Here is a 16,984-nt window from a genome sequence, read left to right as displayed (position 1 = left end):
CTCACCCTGGGGCTGCGTGTTTGCGTGCTGCTTGTAAAACTGATGTTTTTAAGATTTTGCAGCTGGAGCTGTGTGTACAGCTCTTGGCCGAGCCCTGTACCCCCCACAGGCTCCAGCTTGCAGCCTGCTCCCAGCTCCTTCCTTGCTGATGCTGGAGCAGGGACATGGCGTTTTGCGAGGGCGAAACGTTCTGGGAGGAGGCTTTTCACCTTTCCTTTTTTCTGGCAGGGAAGCAGCTCTTCAAAGGACAAAGCTGCCTCCTGCAGCCTGGGGCTGTGCCCGGTGGCAGGGCTCCCAGGCCTGGGCAAGGGGAGTGGGAGCAGCCGGAGCCACGGCAGGGAGGGACGGTGGCGAAGAAGCAGAGACTGAGTCGTGCGTAGCTCTGTCAGCTGCTGACGTTTATTGCACAGGATGGGCTGGATGGGAAGGGGGACGCTTGGAGCGGGGCCCTGTCCCACCGGCTGCGCAGCTTCAGGGTGCCGGGCTGGCACACGGCCCCTCGCTCGCTGCGTACATTCAGCGTGGAAGGTTCCAGAGTGCTCGGCCAAGAGGCATACGTGCACACACACCCGCACACACATCTGTAGGCGCACACACACGCAGGCACGCCGGTACACACAGCGTATGCCTTCCCCAGCCTTAAAGCGGGGACTGCCGGTGGGGCAGCCCCAGGGCTCGGGGCCCCAGGCTCCAGCATCTGCCTCCATCCTAGCGCTGGCTGTGGGACAGCGTGGGCGTGGGGTGCTCTCAAGCCTCAGGGCAACCATCCCTCAGACACACCCCCCCCTCCCCACCCCCCCACCAACTTACCTCCAGTCCTGGACCATCACCCCTCGCCTTGGGGCTGTGGGAGGGGAGGCAGGGACTCGCGCCGGGGGGCGGCCAGCGCGCCTAAAGCCCCGGGGAGGTGTCCTGCGGATGCACACACACAGGTACGGGTTCAGGTCATATCTATCATATACAGAGTTGATCACAGGGGATGATGCAGCGGTGGCTTCTATGGGGCAGCCGGGGGGCAGCAGGGCTTCGCCGTAGGGAGTGGGAGATGGGGCCAGACTTTGGTCGGAGGTGATGCGAGCCGGGAGCTGCCCGACCCCCGCCGTGGTGGTGGGGGGCACAGAGGCCCCGTGCCCACCCCCCGGCAGCTGCCCCGCTCTGCAGTGCGTGGCAGGAGGGAAGCCGGGAGCGGGGCTGGCGCCGGCGGGGCGGCCGTGGCCCTCACCCGGGGCTCCGCGGCGGGGCGGCACGGGACGGGCACGGGGCCAGCTGGGACTCACTGCCGCGGCCCCTCCGGCACGTTTGTCCCCGGGGCTGGCGTGGTGCAGAGGTCACAAGTTGGAAGACAGCCGGGACTTGGCTGGGTCCGTGTCGGGCGTGCTGGCCGCCGAATCCTTGCGGGCCGCCGCCGAGTCCTGCGGCAGGGCGGGTGGTCCCACGTGCACCGAGCCCGTCGACACCGGGTGGGCCAGAGCCCCCCGCGAGGCCGCCTGGCCCCGCAGCCCGGCCGGGGGGCCCAGCGAGGCGGTGGCCGGGCCCCCGCCGATGGAGGCGCAGGACTCGCGGGCCGAGGCTGGGGGGCTCTGGGTGCTGCCGGCCGCCAGCCCGTGGGGCAGGGAGGGCTGCGAGGCCGACAGGGGCCGCGAATCCTGGCTGAGGCTGCTGGTGTGCAGCGCCTGCGTGCTTTTGTGGGCGGCCAGGCGCTGGGGCGAGCCGGGGGCTTGCTGCTGACTGAGGGAGAGCTGGGAGCCCAGCTGCCCCGGCGCCCCCCCGTAGGCGAACGTCCGGCTGGCCAGGGGGCTTTGGGACGGCGGGCTGGCCGCAGCGGCGGCGAAGGCGCTGGTGGAGGCGGGCAGGGCCGCGGGCTGCGCCTGGTCCTGCGAGGGCGAGGGGTTGGCGTGGGGCAGGGGAGGCTGCGGCTGCGGCGGGGGGCTCTGCTGCAGCAGGACGGGGGAGACGGCGAAGGGGCTGGGCACGGCCTGGGCGTACTGCAAGCGGCGCATCATGCGGGGCGAGCCCAGGGCCATGGAGCCCACCAGTGGGCTGGCCATCTGTGGGCAGAAGCTCATGGCGACAGCTTGCTGGAGGGTGGCGATGGCAGAGGTGACCTGGGGCTGGACGGGGCTGTACATGGCCGTGTGCTGCTGCAGCTCCGCCTGCTGCACCATCTCCCGGTCGTACTTGACAATCTCCTGGATGATCTCGTTCTCCTGGTTGTTGAAGACCCCCGAGTTTAGGTCGTGCTGCACTTTGTGGAGCAGGATTGAGTTCTTCTTCCCTGCAGAGACGGGGAGCACCGTGAGACCCCGCGCTGGGGCTACACAGGGCTCCCCCCAGCCCAGCCACAGCTGTCCCCCCTCCAGAGCCCTCTGTGCCTTACCGATGCGGTCAAGACGGTCAATGGCCACGGTCTCAAAGGCCCGTCTCATCATGGGGTACTCCTCCAGCACCTCGTTGAAGTTGTCCACCGACAGCGAGTAGAGGCGGCAGTAGGTGTCTGCCCGGACGCTGGCTGTGCGCCGGCCGCGGGTCAGCAGGCAGATTTCTGGGGGGAAGACAACGGTGCCAAGGTCAACACTCCACCAGCGAGGACTGGAAATGGGGGTGGGCCAGGAGCAAAGGGTGAGAACCACACGGCGGTGGCTGCCCCAGGGCAGCGCGGGCATCCCGGTGCCTCAGCCCTGCCAGCGCTCACCTCCGAAGTAGGAGCCATCGGAGAGTTTCATCTCCTTGTTGCCCTTGGTGAGGATGCTGACCACCCCGTGCTGGATGAAGTACATCTTCTTGCCGATAGTGCCCTCGCGGATGATGTAGTCACCTGGCTGGAACACCTCGAACTTCAGCTTGGTGAGCATCGCCGTGACAAAGTTGGGGTCCGCGTTGGCAAACAGTGGCATCGAGGCCACCAGTTTGCGGCAGTTGAAGTTCACGATTTCCTGCAGGGGAAGGAGGTGAGGGACCAGGAGGCAGGGACAGGGCTTCCCCAGAGCAGGCACGTGAGCACAGCGGTGTCAGCACACACAAACACCCCAGCACACAGATTGTGCGTGGACACACTCACACTCGGAGCTGCAAAGCCAGCGCACACACTGCAGGAGCTGGTGAGTCCCACAGCCCCTCCATGGCAGGGAGCAGGGGGTCCCTAACTGGGGGGTGGGAGAACGACAGTCCCCATCCTCACTGTGGCATCCCACGCCCAGCTCTCCAGCCTTGGGGCCCTTACCTCACGCAAAGGCTCATTGAGCTCCCCCAGGATGCTGTCCTCGTCGAACATCTTGCCCTGGTAGCGATGCTCGTAGTAGTCATGGATCTTCTGTCGGAAGTCGGCGGGCAGCTTGTGGAAGGACATGTACTGCTCCACCTGCTTGTACTGTGGGGGGAGGCAGTGTCAGTGCCCAGCTGGGCTGGGGCCGGGGGGCCGGGGACCCCCCAGCCAGGTCCCCGCTCCATGGGGCTGATCTCGGTCCCCTCCCTGCTGTCAGGTCCCGCTCCATCGCCCGTCCCTGCCCTGCAGACGGTGTCAACAGGGAGCCCCCACCCTGCCCGGCTGCACCGCTGCGGCTCCAGGAGGGGGTTGTATCACAGAATCACAATGGTTTGGGTTGGATGGGACTTTAAAGATCACCCAGTTCCAACCCCCCCGCCAGAGGCAGGGATACCTTCCAGCATGCCAGGTTGCTCCAAGCCCCGTTCACACCTGGCCTTGAGCAATGCCAGGGATGGGGCACCCACAGCTGCTCTGGGCAGCCTCTGCCAGCGCATCATGACCCTCTCAGTGAACAGTTTCTTCCTAATATTTCACCTAAATCTACACTCTTTCAGTTTAAAGCCATCCTCCCTTGTCCTACCATTTCATGCCCTTGCAAAAAGCCCCTCTCCAGCTTTCTTGTTGGCCCCTTGAGGTGCTGGAAGGCTGCTCTAAGGTGTCCCTGGACCTTCCTCCACACGACAGGAGCTGTGATCCCATGAAGCCCCATCCTACCTTCTCCTGGTACTGGCGCCGGGAGGAGTCCAGCGACTGGATGAGGGCAGTGGCGTGGCCGATGAACATGGCGTAGCAGGTGGCCCCCACGATCATGCTCAGCATCGTCAGCCAGATGTCCGTCATGCTCTCAGGTGCCTGCTTCCCATAGCCGATGCAGAGCATGTGGCTCATGGACTTGAAGAGGGCAAAGGAGTACAGCTCGCTCCAGGAGTCGTTCTGCAGCGATAGGGATGGTGGCGGTGCTCAGCGATGGCTGGGGCACAGCTGCTTGCACACACACGTGTGCGTGCGAAGGCACGACACCCTGACCCAGGCAATCCAGGTTCTCCTCCTGCATCTCCCAGCAGCGCTCAGCAACAGGATTTTTAGGCAGGTATGGCTGGGTTTGAGTCTCACCTCTGCTCCTTCCCACTCCCAGCGCGTTTCCGCACCTCACCGCCCACCTGGCTTCCTTTTAGGTAGTCAGTCATTTTCCTTTTTTTTTTTTTTTTTTTAAGCTGATACGCAGAAGCGCAGCAAGCCCCTGTGAAACGCTGTGATGGGAACAAGCTCTGAGTTTGTGGACTCCACTTGCAGCACTCATGCACGGGAGCCTGCGGACGTGGCTGGCACAGCAGGCAACCGCAGATGGGACAGGCTGGTGGCACCTGGGGCAGAAATCCCCTGGCCCAGCCCCACATGAAGCCCCAGGTCTCCCCCAGGAGCAAAGCAGCCAGGGCAGGAGACGCATGAGACAGGGAGAAGAGGAAGGGGAGGAAGCCTGGCGGCAGGGGGACCAGAGCAGAAATGGAAACACCGGCAGAACGGGACGAGACAGACGGAGGGAGAAGAGCCATTTGCAGCAGGCTGCAAGGCTGAGAGGGAGCAATTAGAAACGTGGCCCATTATTTATTAATAGCAGCTTTACTGCTAATGAGCAGAAGGCGGCAGGGGATGGGGCAGAGAGCAGTGTCAGCATCGTCCGCCCGCCCAGATCGATCCGCTGCCCCCGGGTCCTGCAGGACCTCGCCAGGGAGATGGTCCGCAGCAAGCACAGGGTGCCCTGCACCCTCCACACCGGCACCACTGGGACAGCGCAGCACCAGCCGGCACAGGGATGGCATCCCCTGGGGTCACTGGAGAGAGGCCCGAGGACACGGGGATGGACGGGGACCCAGGGGGAGGCAGGGGGGGAGCACGGTGGGGTGGGGGCTGGCACTCACCACCATCCCGTTGATGGAGACCCAGCAGTTCTGGGGGAAATCCTGCAGCATGGGCACGAGGAACTGGAGGCAGCCATCCCAATGGCAGAGCAGCAGCATCATGCCGATGAGGTTGATGATCCTCATCACTGCGCTGGCCAGGTCGTAGGTCATGTGGAAGATCTACGGGTGGAGGGGCCGGGGTGGGATGGCAGAGGGTGAGCGCAGGGACTGTCCCCCCACTGCCCAGCCCTGCTCGGGGTGCCAACCCACATGACCTCAGCCGAAATAGGCTGTCCCAGCCCGGGGTGGCTGCCCTCCACCTGCCTATTTATAGCCAGAGGGATGCCGCCACGCTGCTGCCCCGGAGAGCGCTAATGGCTGCGAGTTTTGCTGAGGATAAGCCAGCGCTGGTGGATGCTCAGGGAGAGCCAGATACACTGGGCACTGAGGAGGGAGGGGGCAGACCCCGGGGCAGCGGGTGCAGGGCTCAGCCCCTGGCTGGCTTTTGGAAAAGAAGGTCCTGAGGTGCCCACCTCAGGGTAGGGCTGAAGGTAGACCCGATCTGGGGAGCATGGCCAGGGTGGCTGTGGAGAACCCACCCTGATGGGGGGACAGGGCTGCATCCCCCCAGGGACAGTGTTGCATCCCCCCAGGGCTGGGGGCTACAAGAGCATCAACATCTGAGACCCACCAATGACACCCTGGGAGAGCCCCCCGGGAGAGCCTCCAGCCCGGGAAGGAGCCGTGATCATCGGGACCCCCACCACGGCGCTCCCAGGACCAGAGCCCTGGTTGTGGAGGGGTGGGCGAAGGGAGGACACTGGGTGCTCTGAGGACCCTCGTCACTCCCAGCACCAGCCTGCAGCTCCAGTGAGAGCAGGGCTCCCCCTCCTGCCACATCCCAGCCCCCAGCCCCCCCTTAGCACCTCTCGCCCCAGAGCCCTGCACAGGCAAACCCAGGGGTTAGAGACGTGTACAAATGGGCTGAGGACTTGTTCCTTTTCCTTTAGTATTTTTAGGGTTCAGAAAAGGTGAGTTCAAAGGGGAGGAAAAAAGAAAGAAAATAAGAAATTAACTGCTGGCAGTGAAATCCCCAGTCTCTCCCCACTTCCCCGCTGTAGATTCAAGGCTGGAGTCCTACAGCATCACATGGAGCAGCTGCACAGCAAGGGCATGGGCACGGCACGGGGTCCCCTTCCCCTGCGCCCAGCCCCGGGCTCTGAGCCTGCCTGCCCAGGCAGGGCACACGGCGTGGGCAGGACGAGGCAGAGCCGGCGTGATGTCTGCTGCTGGGGGCAAAACCGGGCACCCCCAGCCCCACCAGAGATGGTTCCATGCCATCCGCCAGCCCCGACCGCGCCACCTCTGAGAGCAGGCAGTGAGGTCCCGGCGGGGATGGGGGCTGTGCTCCCCTCCTGTCCCCCAGAAGTGGACGTGATTACCAGGACACCACGCAGCCATGCACGGGTATAACCCACCCCCCCAACCAAGTCAGACGGGGAAAAGGGCGCAGAGCTGGAGCCCTGGCAGGGGAGGGACCGGGAGGGGACAGACACACTTTGGGATGGGGGATTTGCAAGAGACGTGGGATGCTCCTGCAGCAGAACCCAGCGCCAGCTGTGGGAGAAGGGCACAGGGCAGGGTGGGATGCGGGCAGGGAGATGCGGGGAGGGAGACTGGACTGTGTCCCCCAACTCCTCCGCCCCAGGAAGAGGGGGCAACCCCCAGCGGCGCTGCAAGGCTTGGGGCTCTGCCAGGCTGGGGGAGCCGAGCTGAGCCGGGTGGGAAGAGCCATGTGCCAGGGCTGGGGGGTTTCCCCATCACAGGGTCAGGCCAGGACAGAGCCAGACCCCCTGATGCCGTTGGGCCGGGATGTGGGGGGGCTGCTCCCTACTGCCAGGCGCTGCCAGACACAAGCCCCCGGTGCCCACATCAACTCGCAGAGTGGCTCCGTGTCTTTGCAGGTTGCAGGTGCAGGAGGGACCGGTGCCCACCCTGCAACCACCGGAGCCAACGTCACCGTGCCCAGGCTGCACCGCGAGTCCCTGCCGTGCTACCGGGTGGCTCTCGCCCGCCGCAGCCTGCACGAGGGATGCCTGGCCACGAGCCGGCACATGCCCTGCCAGGCCTGGGGATACACAGTGGCAAGGAACAGGAGGAAGAGGAGGGGAGCTCCTTGCAGCCCCTCCAGCCTGCGGGTGCACAGCTGGCTGCACGCTGCAGCGAGCACCTGCACAGCCCCAGCCAGCAGAGCTGCTGGGAGGCACCAGCCCACGTGCCAGAGCCACGCGGCACAGCTGGCTGCACCCCGCACCCCAGCACCCCGCTCCCCAGCCCAGCACCACATCCCAACGCAGCGGCACGTCCCCTCGCACCCCACGCCACCCTGGGTGCGCCAAGCCCAGGCAGCACCCTGCCCCCTGCCCTGGGGACCCAGAGGTCCCAGCGCCCCCGAGGCGAGCAGCATCGAGCTGAGCAGGGGGACGCAGTCGAGCTGCTGGCAGAGCAGGGGGCAGCCCCGGCTGTCACCCATGGGTGGTGCGGTACCACGGCACCGGGACCAGCTGTGCAAACCCCAGCACCCAGGCACACACGTGCACACACATGTGTGCGCACACACACACGTGCACAGACAGGGCACGGCTCGGCTGAGCTCAGCAGCCCCTGAGGAGCTGGGGGGGGGCTGCCTTCGCGCTGAAGCGGAGCGGGAGCGCTCTCATGTCACAGCTGTCCCACTGGGGACAGAGCCACGGGAGGGTGGGGGACACCCAGAACCTCTCCCCCTCCAGGGTGGGTCATAGCTCCACGCACAGCCCCCAGGCCCCATCCAACCCACCAGCACCTCAGGCAGCCCCAAGCCCCACCGCCCTCACAGGGACCCCTCCCCACTCCTGCTCTCTCCCAGCCGGTCCCACCATTGCTGGAGGAGGGACCCACCGGGGGCTGCATCCCACGGGACCCCTACCTCCTCCCACTGGTGGATGTAGCGGATGAGCCGGGAGAGGCGGAGGAGCCGCAGGAGGCTGAGGATCTTGGTGAAGCGGACGATGCGGAGGGCGCGGGCTGTCTTGTACACCTCCGAGTCTATGCCCTTCTCCACAATGAGGAAGACGTAGTCCACGGGGATGGAGGAGACAAAGTCCACCACAAACCAGGTCTTGAGGTACTTTTTCTTGATTCTCTCAGGGTCCAGGATGATTTCTGTGTTGTCCTCAATGACAATCCCCGTCCGGAAGTTCAGCACCAGGTCCATCAGGAAGAAGGTGTCGGAGACCACGTTGAACACGATCCAGGGTGCTGTGGTCTCCTCCTTGAAGAAGGTGATGCCCACGGGAATGATGATCAGGTTGCCCACCATGAAGAGCAGCATCGTGAAGTCCCAGTAAAACCTGGGGAGCAACCAGATGGAGGAGGGTGTCACCAGCGCCCTGCAGCTGCCCCCCACATCGAGGGGACCCGGCCACTGCGCCTGCCCTGAGGGACCTGTGCTACCAGGGTGCTGTCACTGATGCTACCTCAGCCACAGGCACCCCCTCCATTCCCCAGGGGGTGCTCCCCGCTCTCCCAACTGCCCCCGGGCCCGATCCCGCAGGCTAGCACAGCCCCTGGTTGAGGTAGGGCTGTGCAAGTGCAGAGGGGGTACAGGATGAGGCCGGAGGCTGGCTGCTGCTGGGGGCTCTTCCTGCTGGGCTGGTTTGGCCTCAGGTGCGTCCTGAGCACCCAACCCCAAGGCACGGGGAGAACGATGCTGCCAAGCACCGGTGGGGGAGACCCTCGCACTGAGCTGCCCTGGGGCAGCCCACGGGCTGGGGACCACCCTCATCCCCACACCGCCCACCACGACGAGGCCACCGCACTCCCCACAGGCAGCGCTCAAGGTTGTGGGGGGAGGGTAGAACGGGAGAGCCCCCACCCCTCCCTGCTCTCACAGCGGGGACCCGAGGATGGGGGACAGAGTCCCCAGGGCCACCCCACCCCAGCACCTCGCTGCACTGGGCTGTGGTCCTGGATTTGGGGATGCGCGGGGTGGGGGCTCCATGGTGGACCCCGGCCATGCGGCCACGGTGGAAGGAGCCACAGCGATGGAAGGAGCCGCGGTGGCTCCCGGAGCAGCAGATCACGTAGGTCTGCAGCTGGAGCCGGCATCGCCTGCAGCCCTGGGCAGGCAGCGGAGGAGCCGGCGGCCGCCTTTACCTCTGCCTGGGCTGCACGGCTCTGCCGCCCCCACCCCCTCCTGCCTCACCGCCTCCTTCTCTCCTTTCTCCTCATCCCCACCTTCCGGGCCACTGATGACCTTTCCGAGCATCTGCAAGGTCACAGCAGCCCTGTCCCTGAGGGGGTACCCCAGCCCCTTGCTCCCCCCCTGCCCTGCACCCCAGCACTGGCATGGGGGGGCAGGAGGGGGGATGCTCCTCAAGTCACACACAGACACACAGGACCCTCACCCACACATCTCCGCTCAGCCCACCCTGCCACGCTGCCCGCCCCAGGCAGGAGATCCCGGGAGCTGTGGGCTGACGGGCAGGGGGTGCCCCGGCCACGCTGCCAGGGATGGGGGGGATGAGGGGGAGACCTCCCACACACAGGAATGGGAGATGGGCCGGATCCATCCTCCCCCCGCCCGTGCAGATTAGCGCAGGACCAGAAGGAGCTGAGCATCCCAGCTCCTGACCTTTCTCCAATGACACCTTCTCCATGTGAGACGTTGCCGTGGCAACCGTGAGTGATGTCACTGCTGCACAAGGATGACTTCACACCCAGGGCTGTCTCCAGGGTACCCTCGCCAGCTGGGAGGAGCAGGCTGTGCTCCCCCCGCACCCCCACAGGCGAGCTCCGGCTGCCAGCATGACCGGCTCCAGCGCCCCGTGATCCCCGTGGGCAGTGAGGCCACAGCCATGGGGGACCCTGCCGGACCCCTGGGCTCCTGCCACATGGCACAGCCCCCCAGAGATGCCAGCGTCAGCAGAGCCACCGCTGAGGCTGGGGCAGCAGCACCGGGCTGGATCTGTCCCGCAAAGCCCCCGGCAGCTCTCGCTGCAAACTGACCCTGCTGCACAAAGCAAGTCCCACAGGGGCATTAGCCATGCAAAGCTGTGAAGAACAAAGATTAAATAACCATGCCAGCTGGGCAAAACTCTCCACTGGCTCAAATCCCTTTACAATCTGGCTAAGCCAGGGCAGAATTTGGCCTGCTGAGAAAGATAAACTGCTCCTGGTCCCCCCCCAGCACACGCAACTGACTGCGAGGTCTCTTCGGGGACCTGGGTGCGATGCCAACGCTTTCTTCCTTGGAGGGCAGTGTGGGCACAGAGAAAAAGATCCAATCCAGGCTACTAAAAATATCTGAAAACAAATTAATTAGGATCCTCAGCACCCTCCTCCCTTGATTCTGACCCAATTGAATGGCAGCGATGATGACAGAAGATACCCAAAGCCCCTGTGAGCGGGGGCTGCTGCGCTCCTGCTCCATCGCCCACCCGAAGCCTGGCACAGCGGTGCTGCCCCACAGGTCCTGGGCAGGAGGCGAGTTGGGATGAAGCCCCCCGACTCCATCCAAGCTCCCAGGGGCTTCACCACACTCCTGCCCGCCAAGACCCCGGGGCACGTCCCCCCACAGAGCTCCCATCTCCTCAGCACCTCTAAAAGCCTGACGGAGACCCTGAGGCCAGAGAGGCACGGGGCAATCCCAACGGCCGCACCAGCAAAGCCCCCCTGCCTGCCTGCTGTTACCTCCTGGGAGGGGACCAGGAGAACCCCCCTGAGCCATCCAGGGGGGCACAGCCACAGGACACCGGGGCCATCCCGGCTCAGCTCCACACAGAGCTCCGGTGGGATGCGGGGGATGATCCAGCTGCCTCCACACGCTCGGTGCCACGCATCGCTCCTCTCTACAGCGACCCCATTGCCTGGGCACCGAGCCGCCCACTGGCCAGCCTGCCCGGGTGGACGAAGCCCCCCCACGGGCCGCTCTGCAGGAGGTGCCCCCAAGGGCTGAGCCCCTCAGCCCAGACCAGGGCCCTGGCAGCAAACAGCCAGGCTGCCCAGCAGGTGGGAGCAGCGCAGGATCGGTGCAGGATTGGTGCGGGATTGGCACTTTGCAAACTTGCACTAAAAACTTGTATTTTAAAAATGAGGTCGCTCTTAGAAGTGGGTTAAGAAGCCAACGGCAGAAGTTTGCCCGAGCCAAGCAAGCAGCACGGTGCAGTGCCCAACATGCTGTCCGCATCCCTGCATCCCAGTACAGCCAGTTGCGATGCACGACTGGTTGCTGCTCTCCCCTGGAAAAGCCTTTTACCTGGGGGCGGTCCTTGGGGAGGGAAGCAGGGGGATAAAGGCTTTGCAAACTTTTCGAAGACCCAAACCTCGACACTCGCCCCAGTCAGTTGCAGCCTTTCTTCCCCGAGGAGCCCCCAGGTCCGAGCACCCCACGCTGGCGCTGCAGAGGGGTCAAGAGCTCCCCAACACCCTCAGCAGGGGGAACGGTAACACGGGGACCAGCACAGCGCTGGCACACGCGTCGGGAGCAACAGCAGAGTCCCTCTGATCAGAAGCCCCGATGTGACACCAGCTGTTTGGTGGCACCATCCAGGCAGCAGCAAAGCCCCAAAAAACATTTTAACTCCAGATGAGGAAGGCTCCAGCCAAGCAGCACTGGGGCCGCGTGCTCTGGATGCCTCTAGTTCAGGTGTGGGACCAGCTTTTGCAACAGAAATTCGCCAGCAGCAAAACCCCACAGCTCGGCCCCTGCCCCGCGCCTGGTGGAAGGCTGTGAGTGCCAGGCTGGCAGGAGGGGATGCCGGCATGGCCGTACCGGGCAGCCCTGCGGCGGTCACCGGGAGCCGGGCACCACCAGCACCACTGAATCACTGGCTGCGCGCAGCTCTCCGCATTACTGATGCATCCAGCGAGGCGCTGGGCTCAGCCCTCCTCCCGGGCTTATGCAAGTCGCTCGCCACCAAGCAGGGGGAAGGCATCGACCACCAGGCTGGAGCACCAGCTGCCCGGGCTCCTGTGCGCCGGGGGAGCACCTGGCCCCCCTGGGAACGTGACTGGCCACCCCCCGCTTGGCCCTGGCTGATGCACCCCCAGCCCTGCACATGCCTGGCTCTCAGCTGTGTACAGGCTATAAGGATTGGGGCCAGACCAGCAAGGTGCCCCAGGTCACTGTGAAACGAGGGCTGGATGCAGCCCCCCAGGCTCCCAATCCCGCCCCAAGGGCAACACCCCAGTTGCAGAAACACCAGCAGCCACAATGAAAAAGTCAGCACTAGCTGGGTTTTATCCTGCCACTGATAAGGACCAGAAGTGGTAAAGACAGGGACATCTGTGCACAGCACCCTAAAGGACACGGCTCTGCTCGACACAGCCTACTTCAGCACACCATTTACAACGTCTCTTTTATCAGATTTGCAGCTCAGGATCTCAACCAGCCACCCAGGCTGCTTCCTGATAATTCAATATTCATGTAAATAGCAACTTTCATTCCTGGAGCAAGTCCACCCCTGAATTTTGCATGAATAACGGCAGCGCGGTGCCCATAAGGAGACAGGATCGCTAAAGGACTCCGATTATGAAATGATGTCACATATGCAGATGTGTAATGATTTTATCTTAAGATAGGAAAATGGGTTTTGCAGGGCAAACATGACTGGGTTCATCCTCCATTATTATTGCTGGATAAACACAACATTTTTTTTTTAGGGCAGGGCGACGTGGAATGGACACATGTCCTCAACACGCACAAGCGGCGCGGGTTCCTCGCAGCCGGGCTGTCAGCCCTGCGTTGAGCAGATCCTGTTTATATGCACGTTTGTAGACCCAGACGATGCCGTGGCTCTGCCTGCCGCTCCTCCCCGCTGGGCAGGGAACTCTCCTACGCCACTTGCAGCATCCAAACACAGGCAGCGGCTCTTCCCCAATGGGTATCAACTCTTGATAGCGACTCCAGGAGGGATGGAGCCAGCACGGGGCAGGCTGGCCAGGGTGACTCCCCAAGGTCACCCCGGCGTGGATCAGTGCCCACCCGCCCACTGCGAGCGCCAGCCCTGGGAGCGATGCTGCTGCGCCCCACAGAAGCCTCCAAGGCCTTGCTCCCACCGCGGGCTCACCGCAGGGAGACCCCGCTCTCAGCAGCACTATGGCTCTGCCAGCTCGGAGAAGTGGGGCAGGCGCTGGCCCCGACGCAGCCGTGGTGGGGACAGTGGGGCACAACCTCCCCCAACAGCCCGCAGCTGCTGAGGAGCAGGGGCGGCACAGAGGGCAGGGTCCGCTGGCTCGGCAGCCCCCAGGTGCCGGGGATCCGCCTGGCACCACCGCACTGCTCAGTCACGGCAGGGATGGCAGAGCTGGCTCCACCACGGGACCAGCGATGGCCGCGTGGTGCAGCTGCTCCTCATCTTGGCTCTGCAGCAAAACCTGCTGCCCAGCCGACAAGCCAAGGAAGGGGCTCCGATGGATACCCACGGAGGGTTCCCAATGGGAATGTCTGCCACAAGGGCACAGGGCCCCTGTGCAGGGGGAGAGCCCTGAGAGGATGCTGAGGGCCTCCAGCTGCTGCTCTGGAAGATGCCAGATCAGCCCAGGAGCAGCGCACGAGGGCAAGAGCAGGCACTCCAGGCGCTGGTCCCTGCCCTGAGCCCACCCGGCCAGGGTAGACCTCACCGCCCACAGCCACCCCACCTGCCCCAGGGACCCCCACACCAGTGGGGGCCAGCCAGCACCAGCAGCGAAGCGACCCTGAGGCCTGGCTCAGTGGCATCCCCCATGCCAGCACCAGCGAACGCTCCCTCGAGCCTCCCCAACCTGCACACCAGAACGAGTCGGAGCCGAGCCCCTCGTCCCCCCCAGCCTCTGGGCGAAGGTCCCCCCAGCCCCTTTGAGGTTGCTGGGCTGGGGGCCCCCAATGGCTGGCTCACCAGCGATGCCAATGGGGGGGTCTTAGCCACCCACCCCCACCAGGTGCCACGCCACCAACCTGAGCCATGCATCCTTCCCAGCAGCTCTCACGCTACCTGGGAAGCGTTTCCCACACTGGAGCTCCCCCAGGGCCCAGGGTGGGGGGGACGGGAGCGGGAGCTGCAGCGCATTCTTCCCCCCCCCCCCGGGCTTTGCCATTCCTCGGCTGGAAGCTGCACAGGCTGGATCAGGAGGCTCTGGTCCCCTCGGGAGCGAGATAGATCCCTCCCTGAATCTCAGGGCCAGGATGATCAGGCCTCCTTGGGGGAGGGGGAGCCTCCGCTTGGCCGCAGAGACAGCCCCCGGTCCTGCCAGGGGAGGGGGACACCTTCCCTGAGGTGCTTTGGGGGCAGAGCCCGGAGGGGGGGGGCTCCAGAGGGGCCGGGCGGTGCGAGGCCCCGGGAAGGACGAGGGGGTGCCCTTGGCGGGGTCTCAGGGCTCCGGGCAGCCCCGCACGGCGGTGCCCGCTGGGGAGGGGGATGCCCAGCCACCCGCCCCCCCCCCCCCCCCCCCTCGCACAGCAGCAGCCGCACCGCCGCCTCGGGCACGGCTCAAGGTGCCCTCTCCCGGGGCCGGGCCCGGCCTCCCCTTCCCCCGACGGCGCGACCGGCTTCGGGCTCCGCGCTCCCCGCCGGCCTCCCCCCCGCCGCACCGTCCCCGCGGGTGACACCGGGCGCGGGGTCCCGGGGCTGCCGCTCGCCCCCCGCCCGCCGGGCGCACCTGAAGTCGCTGTAGGGGTGGATGATCCAGGCCCCCGCCGACTTGACGCGCTCCTGCTCCCGCTCCACCGCCTTCTGCGAGCCGAACATCCGCAGCGAGAACTTGTTGACGCCGGGCTGGAGCATCGCCCCGAACTGCCGCTGCATGAAGCTGGCCTGGCTCCCGCGGGCCTCCTCGCCCGCATCCTCGCCCGCGCCCTCCTCGGCCGCCTTGGCCCCGCCGGGGGACGCGCCGCCGCCGCCGCAGGAGAAGGAGACCTTGGGCTCCCGGGGCGGCTCCGGGCCGGGGCTCCGCGGCGGCTCCCCGCGCCGGCACTCGCCGTTCGGGGACCCCTTCCCGCCGCGGCCCCGCGCTCGCCCCCGCCGCCGCCCCGCCGCGCTTGGCCGCCTCGGCCGCCTCCTCCTCGGCCGCCGCCTCCCCGCCCGCCGCGCCGCGGCCCGCCCGCATCCTCCCGCTGCCGCCGCCGAGGCCACCGGCGGCCGAGTGGCGCCCGCCGCCGCGGCGGGGGCGGGGGCGGGCCGGGGCGGGCCGGGGGCGGGCGGCGGGGCCGGGCGGGGGGCCGGGCCCGGGCACCGGGCGGCTCCGCAGCTCCCCCCGCCGGTACGTCCCTCGCCGGCGGGACCGGGCACCGGGGCCGCCCCGCTCCGCTCGACGGCTGCGGTCCCCGGTGCGGGGCCGGGCGCTCCCCCCGCCCCTCGCCGCGGGGTTCCGCCGGCCCGTCCGCCCCGCCGGGGAAGGAGCGCGGGCCCCGCCGGGGCGGCCCGGACCCACCTCCGGGCCGGGGACGGGCCCCACCGGGCCACGGGGGCTTTGTCCAGACGGGGGTGACATTGCTTTGCCCCCCCCCAGCCCCAGTGACCCACTGCCCGAGCCCCCAGCCCCCAGCCAAGCTCCAAGCCCCTTAGCCCCGGGCCCCCAGCCAGCCCCCAGCCCTGGGCTCCCAGCCCCGAGCCCCCAGCCCTGAGCCGGGGGCTGGAGGAGCCGCCCCAGGGTGCTCGCAGGGATGGAGACCTGGGGGGGCCAGGGCAGCTTCTGCATGTCCCAGAAACAACCCGGAGCAGCAACTGCTGCTGGACGCCACCGAGGCTGACACCTGCAGCCACGCCACACCCGGGTGTGCTGCTCCGGGTGCCGGGATCGGGTCGGTGGGACAGCACCTCCTGCCCCCCGCCCCAGCAGCACGCAGCTTCCCGGGCTGCGAGGTGTCGGGGTGCACCGGGATGGGGACACCGGCCAAGCCCCCAGCGAGGGCTGGATGCAGGAGCAGAGCCACCCCCGCTGCAGGGGCCACGGCTCTTGCCGCCCTGGTTGCCACAGGCCCGGGGTCAGGCAAGACTCACTCGGGGTCACGGTGCCACACGGAAAATGTGGCCGCGGCGGGTGGCACCATCTGCTGCCCGCGGTACAGAAACACAGCCGGGCATCCCCGCGTCCGGCAACCACGCCGGCCACAGCCGACGCCAGCCCTGCCCCATGCCCATGCTCTGAGCCCCACGGATGAGACCCCAAAACCTACGCTCCAGGCCACGGCACCAAGTCGCCCCCTTGGCATCGCAGAGCTGCCCCCAAGCAATAGCCTGTTTCTCCAAACCGCCCCCGAGCACAGTGCTGGCCACCAGCCCTGAGCCCAGCGTAGCCCCTGGCAAGCCCACCTGCGAGCCCAGCGTAGCCCCCAGTGAGCCCACCTGCACAGGGGGCCAGAGCAAACACAGGGGTCCCAGCCAGGCTCGCCCCAAGGCGTCAAGACACAGAGGCTGAGCAGGATGCCCACAGGCAGCAGTGCCTGGAGCACCTGCGCTCCCCGGGACGGAGCAGAGCTCCGAGCACCAGCCGTGCACAGAGCTCGGTGCGGCAGCACGGCAGGGCTTCGCCTTGGCTCACCATGGCAGCTGCTATGGGAGAGCGGGCTCGGCAGAGAGCAGCACGATGCTGCTCCATCCCCATCCCGTCCCCATCCCAGCTCCCCAGGCTGTTTTTCTCCTCTGGGCCTGCCCAGCCTAACAAAAGGCACAAGCGATGCTTTGTGCGGCGGCCCAGAGCTGGGTCACGCAGGACCCATAATCCTCATCAAGCAAATTAAGCCATGCATTGATTTTTTCACCCAGACAGCACCTGCAAGCACAAGGCTGGCTGTGAAGGCTTG

The 16,984-nt window shown here is 66.3% G+C and overlaps 1 protein-coding gene across 1 annotated transcript; it reads right to left on the bottom strand.

Annotated features, from left to right (window-relative positions):
* Positions 1–377: 377 nt before the first annotated feature.
* Positions 378–15,345, bottom strand: HCN2 (hyperpolarization activated cyclic nucleotide gated potassium and sodium channel 2). Its single transcript, XM_055806624.1, is given in 9 exon segments — positions 378–2,275; positions 2,378–2,542; positions 2,693–2,933; positions 3,221–3,367; positions 3,980–4,198; positions 5,185–5,346; positions 8,132–8,555; positions 14,842–15,201; positions 15,203–15,345. Coding segments are annotated over 9 exon segments (2,751 nt in total). The 5' UTR covers positions 15,289–15,345; the 3' UTR covers positions 378–1,328.
* Positions 15,346–16,984: the final 1,639 nt, after the last annotated feature.

Source organism: Falco peregrinus, chromosome 5, assembly GCF_023634155.1.
Source record: "Falco peregrinus isolate bFalPer1 chromosome 5, bFalPer1.pri, whole genome shotgun sequence".
NCBI classification, from domain to species: domain Eukaryota; kingdom Metazoa; phylum Chordata; class Aves; order Falconiformes; family Falconidae; genus Falco; species Falco peregrinus.
This window is presented reverse-complemented; position numbering and strand designations above follow the sequence as displayed.